Source organism: Eleutherodactylus coqui, chromosome 6, assembly GCF_035609145.1.
Source record: "Eleutherodactylus coqui strain aEleCoq1 chromosome 6, aEleCoq1.hap1, whole genome shotgun sequence".
NCBI lineage: Eukaryota > Metazoa > Chordata > Amphibia > Anura > Eleutherodactylidae > Eleutherodactylus > Eleutherodactylus coqui.
In genome coordinates, this window is record NC_089842.1 from 145,954,211 (window position 1) to 145,976,509 (window position 22,299).

A 22,299-nucleotide genomic window follows, 5' to 3' on the forward strand; every position below is an offset into this window, starting at 1 on the left:
TAGCCCCTCGCAGGGGGATATAGTTTAATCTTTACGAAATTGTACACAGTCACCTAAATTTCTATCTCTTTATAGTCATTAGTAACATAATAACATAAGAAAACAAAACAAAGACAGGGTATGTAAATATATATACTGATTGTAATAATGTAGTATTAGGTAATATATCTCACAGAATTTCAGTCAAATAAAATTTTATTTATTTATTCCCTTTCCTCTACTTTTCTTTTTCTTTTCCTTTCCCTTTCCCCTTTTTTCTTCCCGCTCCCCTCGCTCTCTTAAATTATGTTTTTGGTGGGTTTAGTCATTCAGTCTTCCACTTATGTTCTCAAATAGTAATATAAGTTAGGGATATTAATGTGCTCTATCCAGGGATTTCATACCTTTTCGAATTGAGTTTTTTTGTCTTGGCGAATGGCGGTAAGCTTTTCGCTCACGAAAATTCTATTTATGCGAGTTATACAAGCTTCAAATGGCAGTGAAGGCTTTCACCAGTGTTGTGCTATTAGGATGCGAGCCGCCATGGTGATATGCTGAAGAAGTTTAAAGGTTGGATTGCGAATCCCAGTGGGTTTATTTCCTAGGAAGATAAATGGGTCTAATCTAATTCTTGTCCCCGTTACCACGGCTATAAGGTGAGAAATCCTTTTCCAGAAGGTCTGAGCTACTGGACATGTCCACCATATATGTCAGTGGGAGCCCGTATCTCCACATCCTCTAAAGCACATACTGGAGACTTCTGGGAAGATGACGTTCAGTCTTTCTGGTACTAGGTACGCTCTATGTAGTACCTTAAGTGAAGTCTCACTTAATGAGACTTGCCAACTATTTTTGCTAAGGGTTTCGGAGAAGTGGTGCCAGCGACTTAGCGATAGAGTGGTGTGAAAGTCAGTCTCCCATCGTAGCATGTACGGTAGTTTAGAGTCAGTCAATGCTCCATTTAACATGGCATAGAAGTGGGAGAGAGTGCCTGGATGTGTTGGGCAGAATTTGCACATGGCTTCCATGCGATTCAGTTCTATTTTTATTGATGGGGCAGTTTTGAGGACCAGAAGTGGAAGACTTGTAGTTTTCTCCACCATTCTTGGGGTGGTGGGTTATGACGATTGTTGAAGGTAGCCATCGACATCAATTTACCGTGGATCAAGAAATCGTATAGGGATGTCAGATTGTTTGCTTTCCACCACATAAATTGGGTCTCTACTGTGATGCGATTTTAACATTAACAAGTCCCATAGACCCCTGGAGAAAAAAAAAACACTGCGAATTTCGCAGGGAAAAAGAACTGTAGTGGATAGTCACAAAACATTTCCTGAATGCCAATTTCCTCACCTGAGGATGAAGTCAAATAACTGTCTGGAAGGTGATATTTATGAAGGTTTGTACTGTTACCTGTCTGACCACATACTGTTTCTCAAGCATGACTAAACAAACATGACTCAGAACTTAGAAGTTGTCCTGAATGCTGAATGCAATCAAACCGGACGCAACAAAAAACATCTAAGGGCGTCTGCACACAAATGGATTTGCATTGCGGAATCCCGGTTGTAACAGGCTATGGAAAAGTTCTTCTTCCTGCACACGAGCGGAAATCAATTATAATTTCCGCTCATGGAGGAAAAATTGCAGCATGTGCCATTTTAATGTGGATTCCGCACGGACGGCTTTCATTGAAGTCAACAGAAGCCGTCCAACCCGTGGCCCTTCCACAATTGACATTGCCGATAGGTCGCAGGTATCCGTGTCATCGCCTATCGACAGCACAGAAAAAACAGACATTTGAAAACATTTGTACTGCACATGTCCCATGGCTCGCCATCTGGACCATCCGCAGTACAAATAATGAAGAAACAAGACAGGTACACGGGGGCATGCAGATCCGGCTCTGCCCTGTGCAGGCAGCCCAAAGGTACCTTTACAAGGAGCAACTATCGCTCAAAGGCCGGTCTCACATGAACGGGTCAGATTCCACTTGCGGGAGCCCAAAGTGGAATCCGACCATGCCCGGACGGCGTACGCCTGTACCTGTTTTTAATCTGTATGCAGATGGTCTGGATGACTCAGATGGGTTCTATTGACTTCAATGGAAGCCGCCGGCGTGGAATCTGCGCAAAACTAGAACATGCTGCGATTTTTTTTTTTTCGTGAGTGGAAATTGCAATTGTTGTCTGCACGTGTGAGCGGAGATGCGAATGTTCTATCTTTGTTGGATGCGGAATGACGCGGATCGTTTGTGCAGGTGATGATTGCAAATTTCACAATCTAAATTCGGTCGTTTGATACCGGCCAAAGTCAATCAGAAATGTCGTTGAAGCGTATGAATGAAAGCCACTCATTTGCTGTTACACAGAGAGATAATTGTTTGTTAGTTGCCTTCCGAGATATCGATCATAGTGGGGGTCTCCATGCAAATTCATATTCAAGTTGTCCAAATACAAACAACTGTGACTTTATACCAGAAGACTTTTGCTGGACTAGCGTCTCTTCTTTCGGTCACCCTAGCAGGGACCATGTTTACACTGAATGACTATAGTTTGAATTCGCTCTCCTATTGATTATTTGGCCGATAGTCGTCCCGTGGAAAGTTGTCTTAAAACAGAAATGAAAAACTGATCTTTTACTTATTTCCTCTGACATCTTCACAGTTCAAGAAGTTAGGCCTCATGTCCACTTGTAAATTATTATTTAAAATCTGCAGCGTTTTTCCTGCACGCGGATCCGCGCCCCATAGGGATGCATTAGACACCCGCAGGTAGTTAAATACCTGCGGAAGTCATTTTTCCCTGCAGACGCGGATCCACGTGCAGGAAAAAATCCGGACCATGCTCCATTTGGTGCGGGTCTCCCGCAGGCTTCTATTGAAGCCTATAGAAGCCGTCCGGATCCGCATTAGACCTAAAATCAGAATATACTCACCTGCTGTGGGGCGTGCGTGTCTTCCCTTCTTCCCGGCCGGATCTTCTTGCTTCAGCCCGGCGCATGCGCGCGGAACGCAGCCGGCGTGCCGAGCACATCTGCCGGGCCGAAGAAAGAAGATCCGTCCAGGAAGAAAGGAAGACACGCACGGCCCGCAGCAGGTGAGTATATTCTATTTTCAGACCTCATGTCCGTGGGGCAGGAGGGACCCGCTGCGGATTCTCCAAGGAGAATCCGTAGCGGGCCTGATTTTCCCCGTGGACATGAGGCCTTAATGGATGGAAGCCTCATTGAAAATTGAAGGGCTCAGCGCAGAGGAGCAGCTGTGTATATAACTGTATGTTACAGAAGAAGCAAGGAGCTAATATCTAATCAGAGCGAAGAAACATTGTTAATTATTAAGTTAATGAAACATTGAAAAAATGGTGAGTAATTATGTTGGAAGTGCGAAAAACAAATGTAAAGGCTCATTTAGACACGATTATCGCTTAAAATTTGCTCAAAAGCTATCTTTCGTTGTGTGTAACTGCACATACATCATGCAGTTTTTGTTATCCAGCCGCTCATCGTCGTCTTTCAGACGATGAGCCTTATCAGGGATTCACAGCGGGATACAGCTGATACTATTGTTTCAGCTGTATCCCGCTTAGTGGGTATGGAGAATGGAGCGGGTATGAAGAACAGGGCAGTCTAGCTCTGTTCTCCATACCCCGCACGGAGCGCTCAGCTTTATAACAGCCGGGCGCTCCGTGTAGAAAAGATCTAGATGCAGAAGACAAGCGGGGACACCCCGCTTGTCTTCTGCATTCACCGCTCAGAGCGCTCGGCTGTATAACAGCCGGGCGCTCGGAGCGGAGAACAGCTGGATGCAGAAGGCAAGCAAGGACACCCCACTTGTCTTCTGCATGCTCCGCTCCGAGCGCAAGGTGATCGCTCATCTTGAGCGATCATTTTGCGCTGTAAATAGTACAACGATCAACACTCAAAAGTCACTTGAGCGACATCTTTTGAGCGATAATCGTTGTGTCTAAGGCCTCTCTCACACAGGCATTTTTGTACAGCATTTAGCGCTGCGATTTCAGCGCTGTGCTAAACACTGTATAAGGCTCCTATTCATTTCCATGGGGCTGCTCACACATGGCTGAAAATTTGTTAAAAGTGTGGAAAGTGAGCGATAATCCTTATGTGTAAACACGTAACCAACGTGCACTTTTGAGTTAGTAATTCGTTCATCGCTGTCTTTTAGTCTGCTTAAAATCCATCACTTAGCAGTTCACTTTTCATTTGGTTTAAATGAAATTCGTTCAGTCGTTTAGGAATTTTTTTTACCTCCTTTTTTCACCTTCACTGATGCCCATGCCTTTCAAACAAACTATCCTTCAATTATCATTAAATTATCATTAAATGTAAAGGCTAAAACGCTGATAAAAGAACAACTGAAATTCCCGGCCGCCTCGTCCATTTTCCAACGATAATCGTTAAGTTTAAACGGTCGTCTTTAAAGGCAAAACCATCGCTCACTTTTGATCGCTTAAACGAATTTTGAGCGATAATCGTTGCATTTAAATGGAGCTTTAGCCTTGTATATAGTATTTATCCACTTGGCTCCAACAACTCCAAGAATGGAGCACCGTTCCCAGTAAGGGGTGCAACGACAGGCTAACTAGAACACACCAGAAAAAACTCTGTCTTTATTAAAAATGGTCTTTCTTAATTCGTTTTTTATCATAATCATCCTACTATGTATTTTATAGCCAAAGCGTAGGAAGGTCACACAGTTGTTAATTACTGGCTCCACTTTTTTCACACCTATATGGCATAATCTCAGACTGATGGAATTTTTCCATCTTGAAGGGTTTAGTCTCTGGCAATCAGCTGGCCTTACATTTAGTTACACAATTGCAGCAGCACGACTAGCAGAGATTTTCCACCTCTGCAAGAAAAATTCGACTTTACTTCCAAAATGTTTTAGCAATGTGCAGAGTTCCGTAATGCTACAGCTGATCCGTCTGTAGGTATTTCCCTAATATTTACTTTAAAGGGGTTTTCTAAGCAATTTTTTTTGATGACCTCTCCACAGGATAGTCCATCAATAGCTGGTCAGTCAGTGCCAGTGGTTTAACTTTGCTTTTAAAAATGTATCAATAGAAAACAAAAACGCCTTCCCTCCCACAAACCAAAAAGTTGCATTTTTAGGGAGTAAATTTTCTTTTTTTTTTACAAAACCCCACCAAAAAAAAACCACTGTGTGGAACTGGTTTTGGAAGAGCGCAGTCTTGTTTCTCTACTCCTTTTAAGAGGAAAAAATACCCACCTGCCCTCCCTCGAAAACAATGTGAGAAGCTAACTTAAGCATTGATGACATTGTGAGGATGATGATGTGTTAAAGTGTTACAGGGGTTATCAAAGAGTACAAGAAAAAAACTAAATTGCTAGGGGCAGACAATGGTGGAAATTAGGTGTAAAAGCCAAACTCATTTGTCCTATGGCCCTCCTCTGTCCAGTCCCCCTGCTCCAATCAGATTCCGAAAGAGACTGCCGTGGTCACGTGCCATTTATGTACCAATGGCTAGTGATTGGCTCTGCCAGGATCAAGCCAGCAAGGCTAAACGGTGAGGCCAACTGATATGCAAGTAGAGCTATTTTGCACCATTATTTGGCCCCTGTAGTATTTTACTTTTCACTTTCAGAAAACTTTAAAATAAGGAAGCCCTGATGTATCTGGTTTACGCAGCATGTCTTTACATTTGGCTTCTTTTGATATGAAAAAATTCCCATCACATTTAAGACCCGTGCCTGGGGCTAAGGAATTTATAGGATGCAACACTGCAGTGCTCTCTTCAGTTCATCTGGGGTCCTTAAAATAAATGATTGACTATGTACATAACTCTTTATGAATCATATGGGAGCTCCATGTTAGGAGGGGGGAATATTTATTCACAGGCAGGGATACCTAAATAACAGACAAACAACCCCTTATAATCATTGTCCCAAGATTCACGTTCCCTAACCAACCTTCTAGAAGTCATATGGAGCTCTTAAGGACCCCCTTCACATGGATTTCAGGGGCAATATTCTAGTGTTCTATTCTCATCTGCTGTTCCATTCATTATTCGAGGCTACATAGGACCCCCATTCTTTTGATTAGCTGAGTCCCCAGTGGTCAGCCCCCACTGATCAGACATCTATTCCTTATCAACAGGAAAGGGCTTTAGTGTTAAACTTGGCACAACCCCTTAACAAACAATACTTTTTGATGTCAATGCGTTCCTTAACCTTTGGACAAAGGCAGATCAAGTAGCACTGGTAGCTGGTTCCTACGTCAGGATCTTGCCACAGGCACTTGGCACTGCAGTCAGCGTTACAGAACTGGGCAGTACATTAGCACAGTTTTCTTTTTCAAACTGAACTTCTTTTGTTCAACTTCTGTTATATTTGAAAAGAGTTCTCTTATCTCCTAAAGCATGCCGTTAATATCCGAGTCCAAGGGGTGAGACTTCCTGATCCCTCCCTACTGATTCAAGGTAGACATTTGTTGCCTTGATGTCAATGAAGATGACTCCATCAAGTCTATAGGGGTTATGGAAATAGAGCAAGCAGTCCTTGATTCTCTCTATAGCTCCCATAGACATAGACCACAATGCATGTGGCCACATCTCCATTGAAGCTGTTCTAGTTGTCATTGGTTTTGCATCCGCAAAGAGAAGTCAGAGTATCCTCATTCTTCTGATAGGTGAGATCTTTGAGACCCTGATCTACCAGGCATTCATAGGATAGCCTGTAGATGTGCCATAAATGCTTTAGATGGGAAAACGTCTTTAAATTTAGCTCTTTAGCTTATGACACCTTATAAAATTAGACCACAATTTCAGCTGAGTACTCTGTTTTCTGAGATGTAGACCCCATTCACACATCAGTATTGTGATATTTGGAAGCCAAAACCAGGAGTGGATTCAAAATACAGAAGATGAGTAAATCTTTCCATTATACTTTTTCTCTGTAGGTTCCATTCTTAGTTTTGGATTACAAATACTGATAAATACTGACGTCTCAATGGAGCCTAAGAGGGTAAGGGGTGAAGCAACCTTCGCCCCAGAAACAGCTCCACTCTTGTGTAGGACAAATCATGCGATCAGCGCTACAGTCAATAAAAAGTTAAATAACGTTAAAGATTCAGCTGCTCTGATGGATCGGATTCATGGGGGCAGCTGACACTACTCACCCCGGTCCTCAGCGATGTCCTGCGGTGATCTGGTCCTCTAGGATCTGACACTGGTCTTCTGCGCATGCGTGCCAGGCGTCATTATGTCAGATGCATGCGCAGAAGGCCCTGGGAAATTTGAAATCTCCCAGCTCCTAAAGGAAGCCGGGGGGCAGGATAACTGCGATCACGGAAAAGTTTTGAAAACGTTTGGAACCATGGGGGCAGCTGAAAATACTCACCCCGGTCCTCCGTAAGTCCCCCATTGATCGGGACCTGCCACGGACTCCTGCACATGCGCTGATGTGGCACGCATGCGGAGAAGCCTGGAGAGCCCAGCAAATTAAAAATCTGCCTGCATCCGGCTATCATAGTCGGGTGCAGGGAGATGTGACCAGGGACCACTGTATGCGATAAACGATCACTGTTATCCATGGGATAACAGTGATCATGTAAAGTTAAAAATAGTTAGAATAAAAAGTTTAAAAAGTCAAAGTTTCATCTCCCTTTACGGATCATACCAATAAGGGGAGATGAAACTACATAACTAAGGTCCCCAGATTTGTCCCTCAATGGCATCTTTATCTGCGGACCTTACGTTCGTCAGCAAAATGGTGGACGCATGCGCAAAAGTCGAAGATTGCTCAGGAAATTTAAAATCTCCCTGCTCCTGGCTACCAAAGGTAGCTGAGAGCTTGGAGATATCACGGGGGGGCCGCTGTGAGCAGTCTCTGGTCACATTATCGCCATTATCCAATGGATAATGGCGATCACGTAAAAGTTAAAAAAAAGTTGCAGTTTCATTTCCCCTCACTGATGCGATCGGTGAGAGGAGATGAAACTTTTTACTGAAGGCCTCCGTATTTGAATCCCGACATGATCCTCCTCCACAGACCTTATCCGGATTCTGCGCATGCACCCACCAGCAAAATGCCAGACACATTCACAGGAGCTGGAAAGGGCCTGGGAAATTTTAAATCTCCTTGCTCCTGGCTACTAACGGTCACCGAGAGCCTGGAGCAGTGACTGGTGGCCTCATTGAGCGGGCTCCAGTCACGTGATAAAATGGTAGCGATCTACCTTAGGCCGGTCTCATAAGACCGGATGGGAATTACGGATTCCGCATTTATCTGATCCGCGGTAATACATGGATCAATCAAATGCACTGAATTACACAATTCCACTCACATTATCGGGTTGGAATTACGTAATCCACTTGCAGAAAACAGAACATAGCATGTTTTATTTTACCGCAGATATCCGCAACATAGAGCACATTGTGCTTCGTGGTCGTGGATATACCCGCTGCCCATACACAACTACATTGTGTACAGACTGCGGGTACCAGCGTCATTGGTAAGCGACAGTGTGGGAAATACAAACAAAAAAAGGTGTACTGCGCATGACCGCCCGTGTGAGTAGGCAGTTATGCGCAGTACATTACGCGGCCATACGCAGCACCATGGCCGGGCTCCCAGCTGGTATCCGCTGCGGGCCTATCCAAGCGTATTTCCACATACGGCCGTGTGAGCCCGGCATTATTCAGACCGCTATCTGTAATACGTAATTTACAAGCAGCCCCGGGAACGCTCGCCTTCCTGCAGTTCCAGGAGCAGCTTGTTGAGCACCTTCTGTGTGAGACCGCCGCACCTCAGCAAGATTACAAAGCCTCACAGAGCGCCACTTTTCACACCCCATACCCGCCACTGAGGTCAAGAAATACCCCACATAAAAGCATGGGTGGAGGAGGGATACCCAGTTTTATTGCTCCATGTGCCCATCCCAACAGTGCCTCCGTAGTTACCCCTGTCTTCAGACATACCACACAGTTTACATTATTAATTTTATCTAAGATTTAGGGAATGCCAAAAAAAGAAGGGTGGGAGGGAATTATTTTTAGGGAGTCATTTTTTTTTTTAACACACGAGTGAACAATGGGGCCTGGAATTTATTCATTTGTGCCCTGAAATCCAATGGGTGTTCCCTCCATTATAGGCCTAGCCGTGTGTCCCATGTGAACAAACAGTGGGTTTCATTTTGGGGTGAAAGTCTTCATTCATATGTGTGCTGTACAAAAAAAACTGTTTTTAAATGACACAATTGCCAAAAAAATGAAAATTGTAATTTTTTCCTTCTGCTTTGCTTAGATTCATTTAAAAATTGTGGGGTCAAAATACAAATTGGGGTCATTTGTAGGGGTTCTCTATCGATTTGGCCACTCAAGGGCTCTATAAGTGGGCAATGGGGCCAAAATCACAGTCAAGCAAAATATCTGTTCTGAAAGCCACTGGCTGCTCCTTTCGGTTTGGGCCCCGCTGTGCATACAGAAATATTAGGACCAAAACAGGTATGTTTCTGAACACGGGACAAACAGGTGCTGTACAAAAAAAAAACGGTTTTCAAAATGACACGATTTGCAAAATTTAATTTTTTTTTCCTTCTGCTTTACTAAATTTGGCTCCGTCACTAAGGCATAAACAGGCTTTGTCAATAAGGGGTTAAACATGCAGATCATGCATTCGATACTGTTGAAACCTAGTGGTGAAAATTCCCCCCTCTACCTAAATTGGTGTATTGCTAGAGAACAATGTATTTGATGTGGATACGTGTTAATCGGAAGTCCTGCTAGAGCCGGTGAGTTGCTTTCTTGGGTTTTTCCCCACTCTTGTGTAGGGTCTGTCTAGCACTGCACCTCGGCCTTATACAATTCACCGTCGATGTGTGTCACGGAGGACCAAGCAGCTGTATGTTGAATAAAAACCCCCAATTGACGCTTTTACCCGAAGACTTTAAAGATCTGCCCTCCTGACAGTATACAAATATACAGTTACTGTCTAAAATGCTCTGCTACAACCACCAGCTTATGTAAGCAATGAAGACCCAGGCAGGAGACCTATGACTAATCGCCATCAAGGCATGCCACAGCTAATAAATCGTGACGCATACAGAACCCGATGTTATTACATTCAGATTTATACCGCCATCAGAGAATGTACTGCATTGTACCAAGTATTATACCACACATGTAAAATCATCTACACAGTCTTACCTGCTGATACGGTTATGTTCTGCGTCCTTGCTGGATTACGGTGTGTGCCGACAGTAAATGAAACTCAGACTAGGTGTGGACACACCTGAGAAACGTGCACATACCTCAAAGGAACATGAGCATGCAGTTACACTAATGCTTAACCAGGGCCAGGAGAGACACCTAGCGGTGATCTACACAAGAGCTGGTAGTATTACACATGCCATGATTACCTGCTGCATACTACTCTGCCTCCAATTGAAGTCTAAGGGGGAAAATATAAAGGTTTTCTAGGTTTTTAAAATATTTTCCTCTCCTTTCTCTCTCGCTTTCACTTTAGGCTTTGAGAACAATTTGAGGAAGGGTGGAGGTATAACCTAAGGGTCCATTTACACAGATTAATCGTTCAGAGTAAACACGACCAACGATTGAACAAAGGACGATATTTCATTTGCTTATCGTTCAATTTATCCAGGCATATAATCAGTCATTCTCAAAGAGATCGTTCAGTCGTTCTCATTCATTGGCACAGTCCCCTGAAAGACCAACAATGGAGTGAATGAGTGAATGACAAAAAATGGAAACATTATCTGCATGTGTAAATTGACAATATTTTACTGTTAGTATTTTTCCAATGATTTCTCACTCTGTAAAAAAACAAAACACAAATGTAAATGCTTCTGTGCATTTAGCCTAAGGGTGGATTCAGACGACCGTATATCGGCTCGGTTTTCATGCTGAGCCGATATACGGGGTGAGGGGGGGTTTGGGGGGAGGATGGAAGAGCCAGGAGCAGGAACTGAGCTTCCGCCCCCTCTCTCTCTGCCCCTCTGCACTATTTGCAATCAAAGGAGGCAGGACGGGGGCGGGGCTAAGTTCTGATAATTAGCCCCACCCCCACCCCGCCTCTCTCATTGCAAATAGTGCAGAGGGGCAGAGATGAGGCAGAGCAGGGGCGGGAGCTCAGAGCACTGCTCCTGGCTCTTCCAGGCTCCCCCCCTGCAGAGAGAGACGACATATATCGGCTGGGCATGAAAACCCAGCCGAAATACGTTTGTCTAAATCCAGCCTAAAGCCCATTTACACAGGCCGATTATTGCTTAAATGACATTATGAGTGACAGTTACATAAACTATTAAGTAGCTACTCTGTTAAAGCCTATTTACACCAACCAATCACTAAAAAAAACCCGCTAAATCGATTGTTTTAGCGATAATCTGTGCGTCTAAACGCACGCCTATCGTCCACTTTTCGTGCACTGCTAGCTGATTGTTAAATTCAAGCTAACCTCAAAATTGTCCTTCACTTTTATAAGAAGTTCTCCATGGGGAGTGCTGATAGCATTGTTTCCCCGTGGAGAACAAAGGATCCGAGAGCAGATAATAGCCCTCTCGGGCTATTAACTGCATTAGCGTGCATTCCCATGAACGTATATCGGCTCGGTTTTCACACTGAGCCGATATACGTTATCCTCGTGTGCAAGGGGGGGGGGGGTAGGGGAGGATAGAAGATCCAGGAGCAGGAACTGAGCCCCCACCCCCTTTCCGCCCCTTTGCACTATTTGCAATCGGGAGAGGCGGGGCAGGGGCAGGGCTAATTCTCAGAACTCTTCCATCCTCCCCCCCCCCCCCCGCACACGAGGACAATGTATATCAGCTCGGCATGAAAACCGAGCCGATATACGTTCGTCTGAATGCAGCCTTCAGCTAAGACTTCATTTACACACTTAATTGGTACTTAAGTAAATGGGCCTTTACTTAAGGCTGCATTCAGACGAACGTATATCGGCTCGGTTTTCACGCCGAGCCGATATACGTTGTCCTCATGTGCAGAGGGAAGGGGGGGGGGGGGGGGGGAGAGGAAGAGGATGGTAGAGCCAGGAGCAGGAACTGAGCTTCCGCCCCTCTGCACTATTTGCAATGGGGAGAGGCGGGCGGGGCTAAGTTCCGAGAATTAGCCCCGCCCCGCCTCTCCCCATTGCAAATAGTGCAGAGGGGCGGAAGCTCAGTTCCTGCTCCTGGCTTTTCCATCTCCCCCCCCCCCCCCCCCCCGCACGAGGACAACGTATATCGGCTCGGCGTGAAAACAGAGCCGATATACGTTTGTGGGAATGCACCCTAAGAGCAATTAAGTGTGCAAATGAAGCCTTACCTGAAAGCAGTTAATAACCCAAGAGCTCTTATCTGCATTCAGCTCCTTTGTTCTCCAGCGGGAAACAATGCTATCAGCACTACCCATGGAGAACTACTGATAAGGTTTCTTTCACATGAGCGCATATCGACTGCCGGACGATATACGCTACATTGTTAGTGAAAAATTCGGTGAACGGGCACACAAGTCAAACATTTGTGTGCTCATTTATATGGCCTGGTGAGCCCGGCGCAAATGCCATCACCCACTTCCCCTCCCTCCCCATCACAGGCTCACCTCTCTTTCTCCCTGCTTGTTCATTTGAATCCAATGCATCAGATCACAGCGCACATCAGGCAGCTGTGAAAACGCCGTTCGATATGAGTTCATGTTAAAAGAAGCCTCAGGCTGAACGACGGTTTTTAGGTTGGCCTGAACTTATCAGCTAGCGGTGCACATTTAGACGCAATAATCATCACTAAAACGATAGTCTTTTAGCAATCATTGCGCCGTGTAAATGGGCCCTAATGTATACAAAGCTGCTGACTTATACATTAACATTTCTACAGGCCTCCCCATTCACCAGATGGGGGACAAAAAATATGAGTCCTTTTGGCCTTGGTCAGCCCAGTATGCAACCAGCACAATGGTTTTTATAACTGTATAGGTAAGAATGGAACTTTGTTTTCTGACCCGCTGAGCTATGAGCCATCTGTGGTGAGGGGGACAATATGCACTACTGCAGTGCTGATGTACGGAAGTGTCCTGTTGGTATTGCTGGACACCAGGGTCACTGGTTGAAAAGCCAAGCTGTGGGATTCATGGCCTTCTCTGACTGCTGACTCGTCATACAGGCTGACAGTCAGAGGAGAGGAGCTGCCGGAGCCTCTACCCACAGTCAGGAGTGGAGTGGTAATGAAGGGACGTCAACTAAGGCAGCTCTGTGAGGAGGAAGAGAAAGGAGAGCTACAAGATTTACTGTCATTGTACAGCGTGTGAGACTGTTCATCCCGCTGTATGTACCTACACTGAGAAAATTTATACACACACACACACACACACACACACACACACACACAAACTATATATATATTACACACAGTGCTGAGACTATTCACCCCATTGTTCCTATGCTGAACTATATACACCTAATACAATACGGAGACTGTTCATCACATTTTATATGTACCTTTACTGAACTATATATACCCCGATATACTGAGACTGGGTACTGGTGTATCTTGTCTCCACAAGACAAAAGTAGGGGTGGAGACATGGGTTAGCCAGGTGCATTTTAACTTTTACCTCCAGACTTCTGCCCTATTCAGCAATTCCAGCAACCAGATTGGTTGTTTGGGTTGGCTGATTCACCACCCCTTCACTGCCCCCCTTTGATTGCGTGGTCATGTTTATGCAGTACATATGGTATGTGTAGTTGCGTGTATGTGGTTGACAGAGGAGAGGGGCAGGTAATGCTCACAGGTTGTGAATGGCTAATGCAGGCTGTCACAGTCCCTGGTGAACTCCCACCCCAGCTGCTGTAAGAGTGTTGGATCTCTGCTGGTATCTATCCTATCTTCACTAACTAAGACCCCCATGCCAGTTGTCAGTGTCCCCGCTAGGTCCCCGCTCGTACTCTCCCTGGATCTGCTGCACCTATGCACGTGGTCCCGATGTCTTCCTGGCGATGTTCTCCGGTCCTCCGCTGCGCTGTCCCTCACCATCCCTGCCAGTCTCCGGCGCGGACAAGCCTCCCAGCCCATGTGCTCTGGTCCTCCACTGCGCTGTCACTCACCACCCCTGACGCTCTCCTGTGCTGAGTCTCTCTGGGAACACTGACAGCAGCGCGGGTCCGGACTGTAAATGGGAACTGACAGTCTCCGGTGTCGAGACAGTGACAGCAGCGTGGTCTGGACGGGGAATAGGAGCAGAGACCTGGAGATGGCAGGGCTGCGGGGGCAGTCAATCAAAAGCTATGGGCGTCACCTGCCTCTCAACACAGCTCAGTTATGTCTCCACTCATAGCATCCAGTGGAGACATAATGCACCAGTACTCTAAGACTTCTCCCCCCCGCCCAATTGTATGTACCTATACTGACCTATATAGTATAGTGAGACTGTTTACTCTGTAGTATGTACCTATACTGACTATATATCTCATACACACACACACACACACACACACACACACAACTATATATTGTTCACCCTGTTGCATGTACCTATGCTGAAGGTTATTCGTTCTGAGAGGAAAAGTTATCGTATTAAAACTGTTTGCAGTGAAAACTGATCAAGATTACCATCAAAATAAATATGTATTCCCCGTCATGTGGAGTCACTTTTATTATAACAAGGAGTAACAAGTGCATCATTATAAAACCTGGTTGTGCAGGTGGACTTTTTCTTAAAAGAACATTTAAATTATTAAATTATTACCATAAAGCATTAAACCAAAAATAGACCACGAGGTTTAATCAGATTTAAAACTTTATTTTAAATACTATTTGCATGTGAGAATGTAATTTCTACAGCCCCACCACATGATCAGTCAGATATAAAAGTCACAGCACTATCTGTCATGATCATGAAAGGTTGTGCCAAGACGAGCAGAGTGTAAAAAAAGTACAATTGGAAACCCCAAAACCTCCTCTGAATACCAGATTAAAAGAAGAGAAACCACAGAGTGTCAACGGAAGGCAGCCATGACGACCTCCTCTCGACCAGGATAGTCATGCACATGAACCGTTGAAGGCTTCAGTGCCCACCTGAGAGATCCACAGCGTACGTAATGCTTTTTTTGGGATAAGGACCCTCAGCATCTTGGATATGGAAATGCCCTACATACCCGGCTCAGTTAAATGTGCTCAGTTGTGCCATTACCTGCACAGATTATCCATAAGTGATCACAGCTACAATCTGGTGATCACTTATGCGTTTCAGCAAATCTGCATATATTGTATCATGTCATTTATAACAAGTTCCACAATACAATAAATTCACATTCTAGTCATTACATTCTAACACTGAACACATACAACCAATACCCTGAGACCATTGTCAACACTAGCAGCTTGATCGTAATGGTTTGGATTGTTGGAAGACGTCCTGTCGGATACAATGATTCGGTACATGGCACAGACATTGGACATAGCCAACACTATTATATTGCCCAACATGGTCATTCAGATATTACAGTGATAGAGGGTACTCTAGAAAGGGGGAAAGGCCATTCATTGTAGGGTACAGTCCTTGGTATACAGCTATTTGGAAAATATGTGGCTCATTTAATATAAATACCTATGCTCAAATAGACTGGATGCCTTTACTTAACAGATTTGGCAATAAAAAGTGATCACCGATAATTTTGGTGGGGTCAATTGAAAGATGTAGAACCTTGGTGGCTGCTGCAACAAGGACCCTATGACAAAAGTGTCCTACTCTTCAGAACAAGAAATGAACAGATGCTTAGAACCCAATGAATCCCTTGGCATGTTAATCTAAGAGTGTTGTAACTGCACCTAGCAGCAAATGACTTGGGAAAAGCTGCAGTCACATCATCCTGGTGGAGCTCAGACAAGCCTACAGATCTAGGAAAAGGATGACGTGCCTCTTGTAATGCTTCTGCTCTCATCTTCTCTTGGAAATGAGCCACATCATCTGTTTAATATGAAGGCAGACATTGAGAAACATTTAGTTCCTCTCTTCAATGATTGAGTTGGTGGGGCTGCTTAGGTCACTTGGGCTACTTGGGTTGGTGGGGGTGCTGGTGTCACTGGCATTGCCGGCGTCAGAGCCTTTTTTGGAGCGTTTGCGCCACTCAGGAACCTGGGTAAAGTTTGACACAGATGGCTGCTTGATGTTCTGACGATCTTTCTCCGCTTCTTCTTCCTCATCATATCTCTCATCATCTTCTGTTTCACTGTGATGTGGACTTGAGTGACGGGACAGCGAAGGAGAAGGCGGCACAGAGGCTGGACGTGGATAGCGGAAACCTGAAGCCTAAAAAAAAAAAAAAAAACAAGCCAATCAAGTTTGGTAGCTAGTGCGTCAAGTATTACTGGCACAGGTAACAAGGCTAGTGGTATAACACTCTCCATATTGCCAATTACAGATTTTGTAAGTGACTTTCAATACCATTAGTCCCATTTGCTAAGTAAACCCAAATATCATCCATGCTGTATATTGAGAAAAGCATATAAGTAGTTTTAAAGTGATATTCTGGTTACTAAATGATTTTTCATCCATCCACTGGATGGGTGCAAACTGATGGATCCCCAGGAGTCTGACTGCTGCCCATTTCTATATGCCCCATTGAATGAATAGAGCGCCAGCGCACATGCTCTGTCAGCACTCCATTGAACGCAACCCTGTTCAGGTGAGATTGGGTAGGAGCTGCAGTAAACAGAAGTGGGGCAAATGGGACCCCCACCAATCCGTCAGTTTTCGCTCATCCAGTGGATGGGTGAAAATGCTAAAAATGCTTTAGTAACAGAATACCCCTTTCATTTTCATTTACACCATCAACCACAGTCATGTCAAGAATCTGAAACTGAAGTTACAGTAAACTCAACAGGCTGATGTTAAAGAATATATACCATGTGGTATAATTTTTTTTCCAGGATGCCCCTGAATAGCGCAGCAGACAACACTATTTAATAAGGGAAAAATATTATAAAAAGATATACCGATGTACACCAGCCCACTGGAGACCAAAAATACTCTTTGGCTCTCTTGGATGACTGGGAGATACGTTTTGAAAGGGGTTATCCAAGCAATGCCCGTCTGGATACACCGAGGACAGACAAAAGTGCTGCTCCGACCCTTGTCTAGTGGCCAGTACTTGTAATTGCAGGCGCAGCTCTCACTAAAATCAATGGGGCTCTAGACTGCAATTACAAGCACAGCTTCCATTGATTTCAATCACAGATGCGCTTGCAATTATAAGCACCGGCAGCTACACAGGGGGTCGGAGCAACGCTTTCGCTCAACCCCAGTGGGCACTGCCTGCATAACCCCTTTAACATATACACTGGGAACTTTCTTGGTGTATAGGTCAAATGGACATTGCAAATGCACCAGGAATTTAGCCTTAGGGCTTATTCAGACGAACGTATATCAGCCGGGTATTAACGCCGGCCGATATAAGACGTCCCTCTCTGTAGGAGGAGGCGGCTGGAAGAGCTGGGAGCAGTGCACTGAGCTCCCGCCGCCTCTCCGCCCCTCGGAACTATTTGCAATGAGAGGAGGTGGGGAGGAGGTGCAGCTAAGTTCCAGAAGTTAGCTCCGCCCTCTCCCATTGCAAATTGTGCCGAGGGCGGAGAGAAGGCGGAGAGGGGACGGGATCTTCGTGCACTGCCCCCAGCTCTTCCAGCCTCCTCCCCCTGCAGAGAGTGACACCGTATATTGGCTGGCGTGAATACGCGGCCGATATACGGTCGTCTGAATAAGCCCTTAAAAAGAAAATTTCAGGAAACACTTGTCAACTCAAATGAGAACACATTTTATATATCATAAATACTGAAAGTACTTACTGCTGTTGGTTCATGAGGTTCATATGTAAAGTTGTCTGGGAACGCCTTTGCCAGGGCCATGTGCCGAGCGTACGTGTAATACTGATGTATGCAAGTAAAACAAAGAAAAGCTCAATATTAAAACAGAACCCACATTTACATACATATTCGTATGGAATGAGCAACATAACACTAAAGCCCCATTTACATGGGATGACTGACAGGCAAACTATGCCCGACACTCGTCCCCGAATTTACTCGCTCCCGTACTGTTGCACAGGAGTGAATATCGCTAGCTCACAGCAGGTAGCTGGAGATTTCTCTCCTCTTGCTCCCCCACCCCTCTCCATTCACTTAACACAGCAGCTGTTCAGTACTGAACAGCTGCTATTTACACCGAGCGATCATCGTTCAGGATTTTATGCAGCTTAAAATGATGATCGTTCAGTGTAAACAGCAGTCGTTCAGTACTGAACGGCCACTGTTAAAGTAAATGGAGAGGGGCAGGGAGAGCGAGGAGTGAAAGCTCCACAAGCTGCCCCGGCCTCGTGCTGGCTGCTCTGTCAGAGAGCCAGCGATACTTGCTGTGTAACAGCACAGGAGCGAGTATGTGTGGGGACGAATGTCGGACATAGTTTGCCCGACAGTCGTCCCCTGTAAATGGGGCTTAAAAGGGAAAACTGGAAAGCGGTCTTCCTACTGCTCCAGAATCTAAGTGATTTATAACTTATTTAAAGTGTAATGCCACTTTCAAAAGAACTTTTGATGTGTCATAACATGTCAAAACTCTAAATTGGTGGGGGTCTAGCTGATAAGACCCCGCAGATTACTAGAACAAAAGTAACAGAAGTGCCGTCTCTGCTCTCTAGCTGAAGATGGCGTCAATAGGAAGCCTATGAGCCTGTGTTCAGCTAGCGAACAGATCGAACTATAATGAGAGTTCCTGCTTTGTTCTAGCATTCAGTGGGGGTCTCAATAGCCAGACCCCACCAATATAAAGTGTTGACATGTCCCTATGACTTGTCTAAAGTTTTTTGAAAGTACAGTTAAGCTTTAAATGGTCGGTTGAGTTTTGGCAAAATGTATCCAAAATTAATATTTTTTGGGGGAATATTGTGTTGAAAGCAAAGCCTAAAAAGTTTGGGATTTGTAAGGTTGGCCATAGAGCCTTCAGTTTGGGTATTTTGGATTATTCAAACTTAGACTTCACTGGTGCAAGATGCTAAAAAAGAAATAAAATAAAAACCCCAATCTTTTAAAATTGAATGTGTCATGTCTGAACTTTATAAATTATGTTATAGTGGTCAAATGTGAGGGAGCGGGAATAGTGCTCGATACTCAACGAGAGCCCTGTTTCTGCACTGTGTCCCAGAGCACACACTCAGCCAGCTGAAGAGTCAAGTTGTCTGACTTTGCGGTATGCAGTGTTGGAATGGGGGTGCCTGGTGAGTATTAACCACCACTTCCAGGACTCCCGATTCCCTCACATTTGAGCTCAAAATGTGACAACCGGTTATCTAAGTACTATTGTTCAGTTCTACAATCCGAAGAGATCTAATGTGCACTGAACATTATCATGTCTGTCTAACTCATAGGTGTCATTATGAACTTACCCTGCCCAGATATCTCCAATCCAACAGGTCAGAGAGACGCTCTGTGCGATTCCTCTGAATGATGCGCTGGCGTCGGGTTTGCTGACAGAAGCTGTATAGGAAGGAGGTGAGCTGAGTGCAGGAGTCATCTACTGAGCGGAAGCGTCGGTCTAAGATGTAAATACCTGCAAGAGCACAAGGCCTCATTATATAATGACAGAATATGGCATTAAACACCTACTACAGGAGGCAGCGACATACAGCTCCTTACCATAGGCAGAGGGGTCAGCAATATGCTCCTCCATGAAGCATCCAAATCCTGACAAGTTGGTGGAAATGCTGGGGATTCCCATAACCGTGCATTCAGCTGAAACAAGATTAATAAGAGTCCTTATAGTCATATGTTACTACTTGTCACTCTGAATGTTAGAAGGGGTTGTCCACTTTCTACTATTTTTACTAGAATAGGACACATTTAAGCCCTCACTACCAAAGCCAGTTTAAGCCTTAATGACCAACTTTGTTTCATTGTCACATTCCTAGAGCCATAACTTTTTAATTTGATCGTCGACATAGTATGAGAAATTGTTTTTTGCTGGACACATTGTATTCTTTAAAGGAGTTGGTTGTACGGTTATAAACTATTAAGGACCTTTCCTTAAGAAAGTAGATCAGTGGGGGTCTGCCACCGGGGACGACCAATGATTAGCTGTTCAGCAGACAGCTCCATTCTGACTGCAGTGACCAGGCTTAGTTTTGCAGGCTAAGTCCCAACTAAAGTAAATAGGAACTTTTCTTGTAATACCAAGCTTCGCCACTGCAGTGAGAACGGAGCAGTCCGCTTCCTGCAGAAATAAGCTCTGAGCACAAGCACTCTAGCCCAGAGATCAGCAAATCAGCAGGGATCCTGGGGTGGGGGCGGGCAGAACTCTGCGGATCTATTACTGATAGCCTATCCTGGAGACAGAGAAGAATTACATTAGAGAATGTGACTGCCTAAAAGGGTTGTTTATAGGGCACACTTAAAATTTGGGCTATAGGGGAGTCATCTCCTTAATGGGGTAGCACATTGTAGAGGACTGCTGCAGCACGAGAAAAGTCATAGAAACAGAGGTGGCTAGCCTAAGATCATTGGCAGAATGAAAAGCAGGGTAGTGTGGTAGACAGTTCAGATATAGGGATGTGCATCACTGTGGAGAGCTCCGTGGGGGAGTGATAAATTAAAATTGTATTCTAAAGTGAATGATCGACTGGCACAGTGACTGGCACCGGGTGGAGGCATCAGTGTTCCGGAAGCTGAAGACAAGCTGCTGCATTCCAGAGAACTTGTGTGCAGTACTGAAGACGAGAATGAATCAGAGTATAGGAGTTTCTGCTGTTTCCACAATAAGAAGGGCAGATTTTTTTTAGATGTTTTTGAGATGCAGATGACATAAGTGATTGAATTTAGGGAGCAAAGTTGGCATTAGACTAAAGGTGCCCGTTCACCATTAGTCTAAGGCCAACTAATGCAAATGAAAATCTGGAAACTAACAATCATAGCTTACCGGGTGTGTACCCCCAAGGCTCATAGTAAGAAGGGAAGACTCCCAAATGGCATCCTCGTACAAATTCCTCATAATCCACTGGTAAAAGTGGGCTTGTAGAGGAAAGAAACTCAGGATGGAAGATAACCTGTCAAAGAAGAAAATGGGAAAGAAACAGAAGAACAGAGATGAAGAGAAAATCAGTAGGAAATGTGTTCATAATCAGACAGAATAAAGCTAAATATATAAAGTGAAGCAGTTGCAAAACCCCACAAGTGGACCCCTATGGATGCATCAGAAATCACTACATTTTGGGGCATTGTATAATGTATGGGCTAATAAAAAAGCCGAACATTAGGGCCTACTTAAGTATGGATATTTTATACCACACCCCAATGTTCTACATGGCCACATGAAGGACACGTTTTGAAGCGATCCTAAAATTCCTACATTACACAGAGAAAGTAGTCTTCCTCACCTTCACACGGTCAGCACTACTGTTGAACAGTCCAATCCTTCTGATAGTATTTAAGATGGCATCAGTGGAGTCATCCAGCATGTTGTGTGTGCAGATTGGAGGGAATGACTGTCTCTGTAGGGCAAGTGCATTCATGGTTAATTCAGTCAATGCAACTTTACATCAAGTGCAGCCCTATCCTCTTTTTTAGAACTACCCCTTTAAATGAGCATTCTTTCATAATCCCTCTATAAGGTTTTCAAACTGAAGCCAGCCCTCCGATCAGCTGATCACCAAAGTCCAGCTTCAGAAACACCCATCGATCAGCTGTAATAGTAGGCAAGCCATACATTTCCCATACCATAGCCAATGCATGAGAAATATAGTATTACATACCAGCCATTCAAACATGTAATTCATAGCAGGGCTGGGTCTTCCACATTAAGAACCACTCTGTTAGTACCCTCTATTAGTCGGAGACACTGAGTCCATGTTCTATGTCATCCATTGACCTTATAGGGCCTCTATCACACGGGTGACAGCGATATTGCATCTGTGTGCTAACGCTGCATTTTCTAGTGGGGATATCGCAATTTGTGTCGCTACAAAGTTGCGTGACTTTGTAGCGCTCTTTTGCTGGGATTTTTGGGGTGGGGGTGGGTCTTGAAATCTAAGCCATACTCCGAAAATAAGCCCCATCTGCATTAAAAAAAAAATTTTTTAAAGTTAAAAAAAAACACAATACATCCTCTAACCGCCGCTGCCAGGTCCCCAGCACTTCTTTGAAGTCTTGTCAGCGCTTCCGGGATTGGAGGTTCAAAATCTCCACCTCCAAGCAGCGCTGGCTGTGAATGGTTCTCAAGCACCGCGGCTCAGCTAATCAGAACCAGCACTCGACGAACCAATCGCAGCCATTTAATGCAAATTAATGCAATGGCT

General features: G+C 44.7%; 2 protein-coding genes across 3 annotated transcripts in view; both read right to left on the reverse strand.

The window, feature by feature from the left end:
* LOC136632750 (circularly permutated Ras protein 1-like) overlaps positions 1-10,244 on the reverse strand; it is a 65,142-nt gene extending 54,898 nt beyond the window's left edge. For both annotated transcript variants that reach the window (XM_066607885.1, XM_066607884.1), the window contains exon 1: positions 10,167-10,244. The gene's annotated coding sequence lies outside the window, so the exon portion shown is untranslated. The remainder of the gene's footprint in view (positions 1-10,166) is intronic.
* Positions 10,245-14,744: 4,500 nt separating this feature from the next.
* Positions 14,745-22,299, reverse strand: part of GYS1 (glycogen synthase 1) — a 36,562-nt gene continuing 29,007 nt past the window's right edge. Inside the window, exons 11-16 of the mRNA XM_066607886.1 lie at positions 21,382-21,495; positions 20,925-21,051; positions 19,649-19,744; positions 19,399-19,562; positions 17,807-17,887; positions 14,745-16,274 (exon numbers count right to left, since the gene is read on the reverse strand). Of these exons, the coding sequence (XP_066463983.1) occupies positions 15,966-16,274; positions 17,807-17,887; positions 19,399-19,562; positions 19,649-19,744; positions 20,925-21,051; positions 21,382-21,495 (891 nt within the window). The 3' untranslated portion in view covers positions 14,745-15,965. The remainder of the gene's footprint in view (positions 16,275-17,806; positions 17,888-19,398; positions 19,563-19,648; positions 19,745-20,924; positions 21,052-21,381; positions 21,496-22,299) is intronic.